General features: G+C 33.6%; 2 protein-coding genes across 5 annotated transcripts in view; one reads left to right on the forward strand and one right to left on the reverse strand.

Moving 5' to 3' along the window:
* Positions 1 to 8,146, reverse strand: trmt13 (tRNA methyltransferase 13 homolog). 3 transcript variants are annotated; one of them, XM_067396052.1, is made up of 13 exons: positions 6,605 to 8,146; positions 6,118 to 6,249; positions 5,830 to 6,010; positions 5,636 to 5,685; positions 3,093 to 3,159; positions 2,918 to 2,977; positions 2,764 to 2,833; positions 2,487 to 2,593; positions 1,148 to 1,315; positions 971 to 1,043; positions 786 to 860; positions 296 to 701; positions 1 to 215 (listed from the first exon to the last, which is right to left on the reverse strand). In XM_067396052.1, exons 2-13 carry the CDS (start codon positions 6,246 to 6,248, stop codon positions 11 to 13), a joined length of 1,593 nt encoding a protein of 530 aa, XP_067252153.1. In that variant the 5' UTR covers position 6,249; positions 6,605 to 8,146; the 3' UTR covers positions 1 to 10. The 3 variants fall into 3 exon arrangements, with proteins under 3 accessions (XP_067252153.1, XP_067252152.1, XP_067252154.1); XM_067396051.1 differs by lacking the exon at positions 6,605 to 8,146 and having other exon boundaries at positions 6,118 to 6,255; XM_067396053.1 differs by lacking the exons at positions 5,636 to 5,685; positions 5,830 to 6,010; positions 6,118 to 6,249; positions 6,605 to 8,146 and adding an exon at positions 4,573 to 4,993.
* The window catches only part of osbpl1a (oxysterol binding protein-like 1A), a 27,637-nt gene continuing 18,781 nt past the window's right edge, over positions 6,308 to 15,163 (forward strand). Inside the window, exons 1-15 of one of the 2 annotated variants that reach the window (XM_067396048.1) lie at positions 6,308 to 6,514; positions 8,183 to 8,308; positions 8,394 to 8,479; positions 8,611 to 8,685; positions 9,898 to 10,009; positions 10,133 to 10,218; positions 10,458 to 10,602; positions 10,774 to 10,841; positions 11,017 to 11,061; positions 11,926 to 11,999; positions 12,171 to 12,234; positions 12,323 to 12,424; positions 12,506 to 12,628; positions 14,698 to 14,779; positions 14,875 to 14,981. In XM_067396048.1, coding sequence (XP_067252149.1) covers positions 8,185 to 8,308; positions 8,394 to 8,479; positions 8,611 to 8,685; positions 9,898 to 10,009; positions 10,133 to 10,218; positions 10,458 to 10,602; positions 10,774 to 10,841; positions 11,017 to 11,061; positions 11,926 to 11,999; positions 12,171 to 12,234; positions 12,323 to 12,424; positions 12,506 to 12,628; positions 14,698 to 14,779; positions 14,875 to 14,981 — 1,293 coding nt within the window. In that variant the 5' untranslated portion in view covers positions 6,308 to 6,514; positions 8,183 to 8,184. Of the gene's footprint in view, positions 6,515 to 8,182; positions 8,309 to 8,393; positions 8,480 to 8,610; positions 8,686 to 9,897; positions 10,010 to 10,132; positions 10,219 to 10,457; positions 10,603 to 10,753; positions 10,842 to 11,016; positions 11,062 to 11,925; positions 12,000 to 12,170; positions 12,235 to 12,322; positions 12,425 to 12,505; positions 12,629 to 14,697; positions 14,780 to 14,874; positions 14,982 to 15,163 lie in introns of those variants that run through there. The other variant, XM_067396049.1, reaches the window with a different exon arrangement.

Raw genomic sequence — 15,163 nt, forward strand, 5'->3', positions numbered from 1 at the left:
TTTGGTTGTCTTAAGAAGGCTGTTTAGATTCATCTCTATTCTGAATGGCTGTGGGAATGGCAGTTAGTAACACATTCTCCAATGACACATCTCTGCTTGTGTAGTATCTCAGACTGGTTTCAAAGCCTTTTTGCTGGAGGTAATACACTCTTCCGTGGTCAATCAGATGCTTACAAAGCCGCCCGATTTGTTCGCGATCTTCAACTGACATCAAACTGCAAGAAGAAATGTTTACAAATGAAATCGTGAGCTTAACATAATACTTATTGGTTGAGAAAACTCAGCAGAAACTCACCCGTTGAAGGTATCTGGCATAGCTTCCTCACTCATCTCATGTTCCTCCTCTTCATCTGTTTTAAGTTCAGTTGTTTTTTCTGTTATCTTGGAGCTGAATTTTCTCATCCCGCAAGTGGCCCAGCTCGACATGCGCTGGAAAGCAGCAAACTCTTCTGGTCCAAGACCTTTCTGCCTGAAGAACTCTTTTCCCACGTAATGTCTCCAGTCGCAACGGTGGTGGCAGCAAAGAGCGATGGCCAGTCCTGACACTATGAGCTCTTCACCAGTTTCCCTGTCTTCGGTTGAGGGAACGGGCTTCATATCATCACCAGCACCCTCTGTGTGATTAAGTTTTACACGCTTTTTTGGAGGGTCATCATCTTTGTCAATGCAGTTGTGCTCAAATAAACACCGAAGGGCCAGATCTGTGGAGATAAGTTGACACTACATCAATCTTGCAGTACTGATACCATGATGACATTTATGAAGTTTACTGAATTCTAGTTTACCAGTTGCTGCACCACAGAGGTGCTTCCCAACACCAATAACAGGAAGTCCTTTTTCTCTCAGGAGAGGAACTTTTCCTGAAAGGAACAAGGAGGAAATATTATTTATGAGAAGATCAATATAAAGAAAACAATTTATATTATTAGTGTATTAACACCATAAGGACCAGTTTTAGAAGTTTACTCACGTAAATCAAGGTGCTGAATATCAACCTGAAGCCTATCAAAAGTCGAGTCTGCATTTTTGTGCTTGCCATCTACCTTAAAAACACATCAAATTCAAATTTAACCTCACTTTCGAGCAGAAAGAACAATATTTGTTCTGTATTTGAGGAAAAGATAGCTTCATGCAAAGGATACCACACCTTAAAGCGAGTACTGGACCTTTCCACAAGTAAAAAATGGACATTTTCAGCTGCTTTAAGAGCAATGTGAATCCAATGGGACAATTTTCCCTTCCCTGCCCCAAACTCTATGTAGCATCTGTTTGGGCTGAGCAGTTCCAAACCCTCCATGTTTCCAAGGATCGAGGCCTGTGAAATCAGATATTATGAACACTGATTAAAAATAAAGACCATTTATATAGAGCAAGGATGGGCAACTTTTGTCCTGGAGGGACACTGTCCTGCAGAGTTTAGCTCCAACCTCTAATCAAACACACCGGAACAAGCTAGTCAACGTCTTCAGGATTACTAGGGCTGCGTTTAATGCTGCATTCATGTGCTATTGGAAATGTCCTACTTCCCACTTCTGAAGTCGTGATTACAAGCTCGTCTAGCTCATCTATTAAAGTGCTTTGTTGTCGGAAAGAACAAGAATCACAGAGGACACCAGGTTTATTCTTGCCTATTTATTGGGAAACTTGGGCATCAAAATTATCCCCAAGCTTCCCAGTGGTAAATACAACTTGAGAAGGTGTTCATGTCCAATTTTTAACTTGGAAATATTTACGATAATTCCAAAAGCATATGTCCATTTTTTATGCCCTTGCCTTCATCTTGTTCACTCGGATGTACGTAATTGCTTACGTTGCATGAGTGCCCACTACTGGAACCCCTAAACCCTTGATCACTTGGAATCCACAATGGAGCCGATTTATTATTTATAGTTTTTTTCCTTATGAATTTGTTTTACACACTATTCTATAGGCCTATATGTATGCTTAGGCTGTAGGAGAAAATATAAAAAAATTACACAAAAATTACACAATCAGGAAAATGCTAACAATACTATAAAGTAGGCTATATGTATGTATATGTGTAAAAAACAGTCAAATGTCAAAATAACTCCAATATCATACACATATTGTGTGGGGTCGGGGTAAATTAAGCACGATCTGCAGTGACATCACAGTCATGTTGCATTGTGGTCTATGAATCTGCCTGAAGTATACATATTGAGTAGACATACTATCTCTGTCAAAATCAAGGGGTCGAGGGTCCGTCCAAATAAACTTCCCTTGCCCACTTGACGAAGTTGAATGCACTTAAAAATGGCAGCGGCGATTGCCCCAAGGGGAAGCGCTTAGGGAAGTTTGCAAATGTATGTCTAAAAGTGGAGTTAAGTGCAGCCTAGAAAGCTAGTGGCAGGTGAGGTTATCATCAGGGTTGATACAAAACTCTGCAGTACAGTGGCCCTCCAGGACTGAAGTTGCCCACCCCTGATATAGATTATGTATAGTTTGGAAGTTCTGGAAAGCTTTACCTGTTGTTTGAGGTGTTTAAAAGCAGAATCTCCATTCTTTGGATCATTTAGAGGCTCATGTAGAGCAGAATGTGAGAGTGTTTTTTCAACGAGTTTGGTATTTAGTCCTGAGGAAAACAGATTACAATCTCTCACAATTACATAAAAAAAATGACATTAAACCCTCCAACATCAAAGCCACCAATTTTTTTGACCAATAACATCTTTTGGGATCTAATTAATATGTAACAAACAGATTTAATAGTCATGTGATAAAACCCAAATGACAGCTGCTTACCTTGTAATGCAGTTTTAAGTTTCACAATCAACTCATCTAGTTCCTCTTTGGATCGATCAGCAATGGAAATCTGCATTAACACATCATTATTAAGCACATATCTTCTTTAAAGCCATGAAATTTAGATATATGCTCTCATAGACAGTATAATGACCTCTTCTATGGTTTGGTCTTCACTTTCACAGCCAGCATTGATGTCCTTCACATAATAAATCTAATACAAATCAAACATAGCAGTCATTAGCACAAGAACTGTGCTATGAATTTCAAGAAACAAAGAAAAATAATGTACTAGAGAGATAATAGGAGGTTGAGTTATTCATACGTACAGGTTTTGGTTTTTCTTTGGAATTACATTTCTTCAGGTGTTTAGCCAAGTTATCTTCAAATACAGTGCTGTTTAAAACAAGAGAGGTGGTTTTTGAATATAACATAAAAAGCCATTGAGCCATTATATCATCTACCATTGAGACATGGGACAAAACTCTACCTGCTATTTATATCTTTTATGCAACATTACTGCTATATGCATACAGAAGGATATAGATTAATTTTTACAATACACTCTTTTAGGCTTCATAGCTGTCATTTATGTCAACACATATATTAATGAAAACATAATATCATGTTAAAATTATTATATATATATTATATATATATATATATATATATATATATATATATATATATATATATATAATTTTTTTTTTTTTTTTTTTAATTTATACTATTTTTAATGTCTTAACGTTTAAAGTCTCTTATGCTCATTAAGGCTGCATTTATTTCATAATAAATACGGAAAAAACAATAATATTGTGAAATATTATTACAATTTAAAATGATGGTTTTCTATTTTAATATACTTTAAAATGTAATTTATTCCTGTGATGCAAAGCTGAATTGTCAGCATCATTACTCCAGTCTTCAGTGTCACATGATCCTTCAGAAATCATTGTAATTTGCTGATTTATTATCAATGTTGGAAACAGTTGTGCTGCTTAATATTATTTTGTAACCTGTGATACTTTTTCAGGATTCTGTGATGAATAAAAAGTAAAAAAATATCAGCATTTATTTAAAATAGAAATCTTTTATAACAATATACACTACCGTTCAAAAGTTTGGGGTCAGAATTTCTTTTTCTTTTTGAAAGAAATTAGTACTTTTATTAAAGGTGCCATTGAAAGTTTTTTTTACAAGATGTAATATAAGTCTAAGGTGTCCCCTGAATGTGTCTGTGAAGTTGCAGCTGAAAATACCCCATAGATATTTTTTAATTAATTTTTTTAACTGCCTATTTTGAGGCATAATTAGAAATGCGCCGATTCATGCTCCGCCCCCGCCCGAGCTCTCGGCTCTATCACTGCATAAACAAAGTTCACACAGCTAATATAACCCTCAAAATGGATCTTTACAAAGTGTTCGTTATGCAGCATGTCTAATCGCGTGAGTATAGTATTTATTTGGATGTTTACATTTGATTCTGAACGAGTTTGATAGTACTTCGTGGCTAATGGGCTAAAGCTAACATTACACATTGTTGGAGAGATTTATAAAGAATAAAGTTGTTTTTATGCATTATACAGACTGCAAGTGTTTAAAAATGAAAATAGCGACGGCTCTTGTCTCCGTGAATACAGTAAGAAACGATGGTAACTTTAACCACATTTAACAGTACATTAGCAACATGCTAACGAAACATTTAGAAAGACAGTTTACAAATATCACTAAAAATATCATGATATCATGGATCATGTCAGTTATTATTGCTCCATCTGCCATTTTTTGCTATTGTTCTTGCTTGCTTACCTAGTCTGATGATTCAGCTGTGCAGATCCAGATGTTAATACTGCCTGTCCTTGTGTAATGCCTTGAACATGAGCTGGCATATGCAAATATTGGAGGTCATACATATTAATGAGCCCGACTGTTACGTAACAGTCGGTGTTATGTTGAGATTCGCCTGTTTTTCTGAGGTCTTTTAAACAAATGAGATTTATATAAGAAGGAGGAAACAATGGAGTTTGAGACTCACTGTATGTCCATGTACTGAACTCTTGTTATTCAACTATGCCGAGGTAAATTCAATTTTCAATTCAATGGCACCTTTAAGCAAGGATGTGTTATGTTGATAAAAAGTGATAGTAAAGATTTATATTGTTAGAAAAGATTTATATTTTGAATAAATGCTGTTCTTTTTAACCTTTCATTCATCAATGAATCCTGAAAAAAGTATCACAGGTTCCAAAAAAATATTAAGCAACACAACTGTTTTCAACATTGATAATAACGGAGTATCAAATCAGCATATTAAAATGATTTCTGAAGGATCATGTGACACTGAAGACTGGAGTAACGATGCTGAAAATTCAGCTTTGCATCACAGAAATAAATTATATTTTGAAGTATATTAAAATAAAAAAAACAATTTTAAATTGTAATCATATTTCACAATATTATTGTTTTTTCTGTATTTATTATAAAATAAATGCAGCCTTAATGAGCATAAGAGATTTTGTTCAAAAACATTAAAAATAGTAATATTTCCAAACTTTTGACTGGTAGTGTATTATAACACAGTAACATTTTCTGACTGTGGTGACGAAGATGGAGCTAAAAATCAGTTTTACACCAGTCATAATTCATTCATTCACTTCTAGATTTGTCAGTATTCATATTAAATATTTTACACATGACTTTAAATGATTTATTCAACTTCGAGCCAGCTGTAATATTTCTTAATCTTAATGCATCAATCTGAAGCTCTGGAATGATTTCTATGATTCAGTTTGGACAGAACTAACGTTACTCCACTTTCATACTTCTGACTACAGAAACCTCTCCAAACATTTAAGAAGAGTTAAAATCTTACTGTTTAGGGTCCAAAGGACAAGGGATTCGTTTTTTCCCACTCTCTTCACCCTATATGAAAAAGACATAAAAGTTTGTGCAAGCAGTTCCTAATTTGATCAACTAACGTTAGTACTAATAAGGGCAGGGTAAGTAGAAGCGCATCCATTCAGAACAGGATAACATGGACATTATAACGTATTTTCATTAACATACAGCATTTGCATGTTCCCCGCAGAAGGTTTTCCCACTTCCAACAATCATCTTGCAGTATCGCTTCTTTTTTACTACATAAAAAGCACATCGTCCAGGTAAAGGCGCTGACACGCCGTCCGCTGCGGACCCCTCCATACTGATGACGTAACTACCTTCCGCAAGACTTTTCAAAATAAGAGACCTGAACAACATAGACGATAACCATAAAAATGTATGTTTGTAAAATGTTATTTATTATTAGTAGTAGTACTAGAAAGCTAGTAGTTGAGTAGTAGACTTTTATTGTACCTGTTAACTGTCGTTATCAAAACCGGAAGTGCATCGTCATCACGCGTGTTGTCAGTCAGCTGTTCGTTTACGTGCTGCCGTGTGACGATAGTTGTGTGTTTGCGATCATTTCGGGAGCGGCACGCGCACATTCTGCGTGTAGTTGCACAACAGATTGAAAGATGTTTATTGAAGATGCTTGTAAAGAACTATGCACTCTTAGGAAATATCCACATGTGTGAGTTACATAAACAGGAAGCGTGCATCACATGCTTTGTCAAATCCATGATAAAGCACAATTTATGGAAGTCTTTTTTTAATGTATTTATTTATTCATTTTTATTCTGGAGTGACTCTGGATTAGGGATGTTAGCGTGTCTCGAACCTCAAGTCATGCTTTAACTTTCAGAACTTTCAGGCAAGTCTTCTCTATATTTATTGTTTTAAAGTACAATATTTTGAACATATTACAATACATAAACATAAACATGAACATAACACAAGTTACCTTTGAAAAGTTTGTTTGGATGACAACGTTGATTTCTATATATATATATAAATTTTGATTTTATTATGCTGCTTTGCATATATCTCCTACTATTGTTGACTGCAGCTCATGGCCAAATTCTCGCCTAATTCTTTAAGTCATAATAAGTGATAAACCCACATCCTGCTGACAAGATCTCCAGTGTGCGGATCTCAATGAACTGAAAGACTCAGTGTGTAGAATCTGTTTTCGAGGCTTTTTATAAGGGCTACCTGGTTTTATCGTTTAAGTATTTACTACTTAAAAGGATATGAAGCAATAACATGAAGACGGGTTGATCAAGTTGAACACTCCTGGTGATGTTTTGCCCAACTAGAAAGTCACATGACAGTGAAATGATTTTGTACAGTCTACTTTAACTTTGCTCTTTAATCACGTACGGTAAGAGTTAATCTGATTCCCTCACAAAAGCACTGTGCTTTCATAACTTTGTGGTGTAACTTGTTCTTTCCAGAAAAAAAGTTACCTCAGTTTTTTTTTTTTTTTTTGACGCATGTCATTGAAATGGTTGTCTTAGAAACACAACCATAGTATTTTGATCTGTCAATCCCCACTTTTATTCGGTTTAATTGTGGTTTAGACATAGTTTGGTTCGTAAATAAACTACTTATTTCCTTTAGGCTACTGACCTACATTCAACACAAAGAAAGCTTTATGGTTTACCAAACGGTTATTGCGTTAAAGGTGATGTTGCTAATCTGCATACCAAGACATTTGTCGTGCTTGCTTTGTTCAGTTTAGGTAATGTCTTAACTCTGTAAAGCCTAACATATGAAATTATTGTCTGAAAAATCTCTTTTTTTGTAAATGGAAGAGTTTACTGAAGGAAAAAAAAAACATATTTGATACTTCAGACCGTCTTTTATGGTTCATTCATTCTCCTGCCTATATCATACTATATTAAGTTCATATGTATTATATAGGTAGGAGACATATGGAGCTCATACTTATGGAATCTTCTTTCCGCCATGGGAAAAAAAAAATCTGTAAAGAATTGTGTATTAAATGTGCTTTATAAATAAACCTGCCTTGCCTACATATATAAAATGCATATAAACATCAGTCTCTGCCTTCTAATAATATGTGTAAGATTGGATGATATTTAAATCCTTTGTTTTATAATCAAAGCTCTAGTAGTTTTTATTGTGGGTGCAAAAACATATAATGCACTGAGACACACTGATGATTGAGAGATGAACAAATAAACATTCCTCAAAAGCCTGATCTATGAAGGTATTTGGGGTGATGTGGGTTCACGTTGCTGCTGTTTTTTATGAAAATTCCTGCTTATCGAAGCGGTGTCATGTGCTTGCCATCTTTTTCCTCCAAACTAAACAAGGAAATCACATGGAAGGCATTTCAAAGAATTCACCCTCATAATTTTCTATTAGTGCAAAGAAAAATTTCACAACATCTTGAGTATTGAATGACTTTCTGACTGTTGTTCCAGATATAATTTCTCACAGTCCTGCTCTTCATCACACTTACTGGTTCAGATTTATGGTTTGTAATGCTTTTTTGTTTGTTTTGTTGGTAAAGCCATGGAGGAGCTGGAACCGGAGGAGCAGTTCCTCAGGGATGCCAGGAACGGGAACTTAGAAGGTATCCAGAGGCTTTTGATGTCCAAGATAAAGGAGGAGGCCAAGATCGACATCAACTGCAAAGGTAGAACACGTCACTATGTTTCCAATGTCCGTTCATATCACTCTAGATAATTTTGAGTGCTTCTAATAGCATTGTGTTGTTTCAGGCAAGAGCAAATCAAATCATGGCTGGACGCCTCTTCATCTGGCCAGTTACTTTGGACACAAGGATGTTGTTGAGGAATTACTGAAGGTATCGATCATCTCAGGCTTTTGATATAACACACATTCTGTGTATCATAGACGTGTGTGTTTATGAGAAGAATTAGGTTGGAAGAATGGATTTGAGAGTGTCTGATTTTAGCTCTTCTGTGCTTCCTACAGGCTGGAGCAGATGCCAATTTGCCAAATAATGTCGGAGACACGGCCCTCCATAAAGCGGCATTCACAGGGAGAAAAGTACGTATTACTGATATCATATGTCGTCATACGCTGAGAGACTATGTATGTTTCTGCATAATTATAAACACTTTACTGGTGGAAAAAAAAAAGTTTTAAATGTGTAACAATTAGGCCACCCAAAATAAAGATGGACATAAACCTTTCAGATCGCAAAACAACTTAAACTATATAAATATAAATACATACAAATACAAAAACAACAATATTTTTATTATTATTATTAAATTGTTTATTATTAATTATGTATTTTATAATAAGGTATTATATTTTCATTCATAATTATTTTTTCATTATTATGATAAAGCAATTAGTAATATTCTAATTATTAACTAAATACAAACAATGGATATTGTTTTTATTGACTTATTTAGTTATTAATAACATTACAATTTATTATTATTATAATTATTATACATTTAGTAATATTCTAATTATTAATAAAATACTAATTATATTGTTTTATCAACTTATTTAATTAATATTACAATTTATTATTATTATGCAACGATTAATGTTCTAATTATGAATAACATACTCCTGAATATTGCATTTTTATTGACAAAACAACTTGGCATAAATATAACAGCAGAACAAAAATGGTAATAATAATTATTTATGAAACAATTTATTACTATTTTATTATTATTATTATTATTATTATTTTACATTTAATTACATTATAATTACAATAATAGTAATTTTATTAATTATTCCCATTTTTTATTATTATACAATTAGCAATATTGTAATTATTAATTAAATACTAATAAATTATATTATTATTATATTTGTATATTATTGTTATTATTATACATTTTCTATTTACAATAATAGTAATTTTATTAATTATTATAATTTATTATTTTAGGTAGTATGCAATGAGTAATATTCTAATTATTAATAATATACTCATGAATATTAAATTTTCATTGACTTACATTGACAAAACAACTTGGCATAAATATAATAACATAACAACAATGGTAATAATAATTATTAATAAAACAACTTAATATTATATATTACTATACATTTCATAATTACAAAGTTATTATTATATAATTAGTAATGTGTTAATTATTAATACAGTATTCATAATGATTTTTTTCTTTTTTACCGACACAACTACTCATCTGAATGCTGAATACCGATTGGATGGGTTGGACTCTGAATACTAACTGAATGCTGAATTCTGATTTTGCTGTTTAGGAGGTCGTAATGTTACTTCTTCAGTATGACGCTTGTCCTTCTGTCATCAATGGGACGGCACAGATTCCTAAAGATATTACCCAGAGTGCTGAGATTAAAAGCATGTTGGAGGGTAAGTGTGCTAAAATTGCATGAAAATGTCACTCTATTAAGTGTACTGAAGTTGCTTTGGATAAAATCTGCTGAGTGATTACTTTTGTTACTAAACTGTTACTAATAATGTTTTACTAACTAGCTGCGGAGAGGACTGAAGAGAGGAAGCTAGAGGAGCAGCTATTGGAGGCGGCGCGAGAAGGAGCCATAATGACCCTCACAAGACTGGTAATCTTTGCATAAGCATTTTAAAGACGGCTACATCATTTAATGGTAGCACTTTATGGTAGCACTTTATTTTACAGTCCTGTTCCCCATTTACTTATTACAGTAATTACAATAACTGGGTAATAACTAGGTACTGACCCTGAACCTACCCCTAAACCTAAACACGTACTGTAAAATAAAGTGCAATCGATTTAACATTGTTTAAACGTTGATAATAACGTCTCTTGTTACTTGTGTAGCTAAACATGAAGAAACCCCCGAACATAAACTGCACGGACCTGCTGGGAAACACGCCGCTGCACTGCGCTGCTTACAGGGCTCAGAAACAGTGTGCCATCAAACTCCTGCAGCACAAGGCCAACCCTAACATCAAGAACCAAAATGGTAATGAGCTCAAACTTATTTCAGCATCAATTTTAAACCATTTAAAGCTGTTTTCATGTCAATATATACTCAATTGACTGTGCAATTCTGTAAATGTTTTTATTGTTTCAGTTTTGTTACTGTCATAGTCCCATTTTCTTTACTATTTCAGTACGTCATATTTGTTTTCAGATCAGACTGTTTTTGACTTGGCTAACGATGCAGAAATGAAGCAGATCATTGCAGGAAATATTATGAAAGTAGGTTCATTTAACTGGACAGTTCTGATGTAAGAGTGTCACAAATGCAATATTTTTGTAATAACTTGTGTGATATGTTTCAAAAAACCTTGTCCATCACCATATATCATAACACTGATATTTAGCATAATTTACACTCATTTACATTGTTGTGAATTTGGTTTTGATCTTACAGGGCATGACGCGAAATGTTAAAACATTCGAGGGGCCTCTTTGGAAGGTATGCTATATCAAACCCTATACACACACACACATACACACACACACACACACACACACACACACATACACACACACACACACACACACATATATATATATATATATATATATATATATATATATATATATATATATATATATATATATATATATATATATAAAATAATCTTTCTAGATTTAGTATTTATTGTTAATGTATTATTTATTAATTCATTCTGTATTTATTATGTATTTAATATTTTTTTTCTGGCTGTATTTATTTTATTTATCTTTCTGCATTTTTATTTATTTTATTCTTTCTGTATTTGCATTTTTATTTTTTGTATTTATTCTTTCTGAAATAAAATATTTTTTATTTATATTTTTTGTTTTTTATATTGATTTATTTTTTTCTATGTTTTACTTATTAGTCTGTTTTTATTCTTTCTGTATTTCATTATTTTTTGTATTCTTTCTGAAATTATTTTTTTTATTTATATTATTTATTATTTGTTTTGATTTATTTATTTCTATTTTTATTAATTTTTTTGTTTTTTTATTTATTATTTTTGTATGTACTTATTTATTCTGTATTTAATCTTTATTTATTCTTTCTCTATTTAATTATTTATTTTTTGTTTTCTTTCTGAAATAAAATGTTTCTATTTATATTTTTCGTTATTTATTTTTTGTATTGATTTATTTATTTATATTTGTATTTATTTTTCTGTTATTTATTCTTTTTGTATTTATTTATTCTTTCTGTATTTAATATTTTTATTTATTCTTTATTATTTTTCTCATATTTATTTATTTTTAAAATATTTTATTTTCATTTATTCTTAATTTTTTTTAATATTGTTTATTGAATATATTGTTGCAGAGCTCAAGGTTCTTTGGCTGGCGCTCCTACTGGGTAGTTCTTCAAGATGGAGTCTTGTCATGGTACCCTAAACAGTGAGTATCCGCCTCTAGTCCCAAAATGTAATGCTATAATTTAAAGAAATTTTATTAAATAATAAAATTGAAGGATAGCAAAATTGCTGAAATTAAAGACACATTTTGCAGAAAAAAATATTTGAATTTTTTTTTAATGTTAAATTTTCATCCTTTTTTTAACTCCTCAAGGTCAGATGTAGATTCAAGCTCACGCCGTCAAGGTTGCAAACCGTTAACCCAAGCACAGTGCATGGTAAGATTTATTTTATGATTTATCATGAGATGCCAATTGTGGGATTTTCAACAGGACTTGCAAAATGGCTTTTCTTTGCAACTTTCAGATTAAAGCGAAAGACAGCTGCTATTTCACTGTCAAATACTTTGACGACAGTGTTCACCATTTCAAAGTGTCACAGAAGAACAACCCTGAAGCCACCAGAAAAGTGAGATTCCTTTCTGCTCCTTCTTTTAACCTAGAGTGGAATGCATAATGTAAGTTTGTGTGAATGTGTGTTATATTTCAGAGTTGGCTGGAGGCCATAGAGGAACATTCAGCCTTTAGCACACATTACTGCTCACAGGACCCAGAGAGTGAGGAAGACGAAGATGATGTTGTGTCTTTAAATGAGCTTTCTGACTCACTTCAGGTGAGAAATGATTTGCATCTTTTATCTTGACAGTCACATCAGTTGATAAAATGCACGTGGCCGCCCTTTCTTCCTCTTCTACGAGGAAACTTGGCTGTTCTGAAACCTTAATCATGTGACAACATTATCTATAAACTGTAAAAGGTTGTATTTTTTACAGAAATTATGACAAAGATGACTGGCAGGGAAAACTATATTTAGTTAGGAAAAAATATTTTAATTTAAATAAAAATGAGAGTCTGCAAGTATGTGTGTGTGTATAAATATATGCGTGTAGTATCCACCATATTCCTGATGAGCCTACTGCATTTTGAATTATGGGTGTCACTTAGGGTTTGGGGAACTTCCATTCAAAAAGACTGAAACAAATAATTTCAAATCATAAGGTTGCCCTAAAAATAAAGCTTATCCATCAGTTTTCCTTCTTGTTCTATTTTCAGACATCATGAGAATAATGTAACGCTTGGTAGTTTAACGTGACAACAAGATTATCTATTGCATGAGCACTTTTAAGTCGCTGTATTCTTTTCCTCATGAAATAGCTTTGAAATAGTATCACGCAATGCTGAAGTTAATGAACATTTTTGATTAATGCAAAGTATGCCACATAATACAGATATATATTACTACAGTGATATTTAACCTGTCCGTTATTGCTGTGGAAAGAATTGCGCTTTTGGGGTTATTCATGGTCTGTTGAAAATACATTGTTGATGCTTTTACACTTTTAAATGTCCTTTTAATGTTCAATGGTTGAGGGGTGAGTTGAATAATGTCATCTCATTGTACCCAGTTTTTAAAAAAAGAATGTGACGTATGAAATTGTCCAAAATGTCTTGGTATGCTGAAACATTAAGAGTTCCTTTCACTGGATTTGGCCAAGCCCAACCCCTGAAAAACATCCCCATACAATAACCCCCCCCTCCACCAAACTTTACACTTGGCACAATGCAGTCAAGCAAGAACCGTTCTCCTGACAACCGTTCTCCTGACAACATCCTGACTCGTCCATCCAGTTGCCAGACAGAGAAGCATGATTCGTCACTCCAGAGAACACGTCTCCACTGCTCTAGAGTCCAGTGACGGTGTGCTTTACACCACTGCATCCGACACTTTGCATTGCACTCAGTGATGTAAGGCTTGGATGCAGCTGCTCGGCCATGGAAACCCATTCCATAAAGCTCTCTACACACTGTTCTTGAGCTAATCTGAAGGCCACATGAAGTTTGGAGGTCTGTAGCTATTGATTCTTCATAAAGTTGGCGACTTCTGCGCACTGTGTGCCTCAGTATGCGCTGACCCCACTCTGTGATTTTATGTGGCCTACCACTTCGTGGCTGAGTTGCTTTTGTTCCCAATTGCTTCCACTTTGTTATGATACCACTAACAGTTGACGATGGAATATTTAGAAGTGAGGAAATTTCACGAATGGACTTACTGCACAGGTGGCAACCTATCAAGGTACCACGCTTGATTTCACTGAGCTCCTGAGAGCGACCCATTCTTTCACAAATGTTTGCAGAAGGAGTCTGCATGCCTAGGTGCTTGATTTTATACACCTGTGGCCATGAAAGTGATTGGAACACCTGAATTCAATGATTTGGAGGGGTGTCCCAATACTTTTGGCAATATAGTGTATATATGTATATATATATATATATATATATATATATATATATATATATATATATATGCAGTATATGTTGAGGAGACAAAAGAAGTTCTTGTTTTGTTGGTAGAAGGAACCTCAAAAAATGTTTGTATATTCTAAAAACTAGTAAATTTTATTTAAAATAAAAAATAAACTAAAGTTTTAAATATTTATTTTATTTTGTTTTATTTGAACTATATTAAATAAAAAAAAAAAAACTATAAATAGATATTGTCTCATGCTCATATATTTCTGCAGTACAAAGAAAATGAATTCTGACTTCCCTTTTTCCCTCTAACCGCAGGAAGTGGTAAAGTTGACTAACCCATAAATGTTCTTACAGTCATAACCTTTCGCTTTCTCAGTATCCTTTTTTTATTTCTTTTTGTTGTTTTGTTCCTCTTCTTTGATTTGGCAGCGGGCAGAGTTGTGCCATCAGAGACTGGAGACAGAGGTGTTGGTCCTCCTGTCCATGGTGAAAGAAGATGGCCTGGTGGAACGTAAGAGCTTAAATCATCTGCTGCATTTGATTGGCCAAAACTGCATATGTACATCTCTATTTTTAAAGCCATAGTGCTTTTTTATATTCTTGCAGAACTGCCCGCAACAGTCATTCAGAAGCTGAAGGAGGTCTGCGAAGCCTCCAGTGAAACCTGTTCCTCACTGCACCAGTGCCTGGGGCTTTTTTCCAGACAGGAAGGAGTATGTATCACCTGTGCTGCACATGCCCATTGAGTGCATTAGTGCTGCCCACTTTTTCAGAATAATTTTTCTATAAATGTTTTTCATAGTGATTATAATAAAGCCAACCACTTATGAGGTGAATCTCAAATTTCAAGGTTTTATTTGAAGCAAAAAAGTATTGGGAATTGAATGAAAAGACA

The sequence above is a fragment of the Chanodichthys erythropterus genome, chromosome 10, assembly GCF_024489055.1.
Source record: "Chanodichthys erythropterus isolate Z2021 chromosome 10, ASM2448905v1, whole genome shotgun sequence".
In the NCBI taxonomy this organism is placed as follows: domain Eukaryota; kingdom Metazoa; phylum Chordata; class Actinopteri; order Cypriniformes; family Xenocyprididae; genus Chanodichthys; species Chanodichthys erythropterus.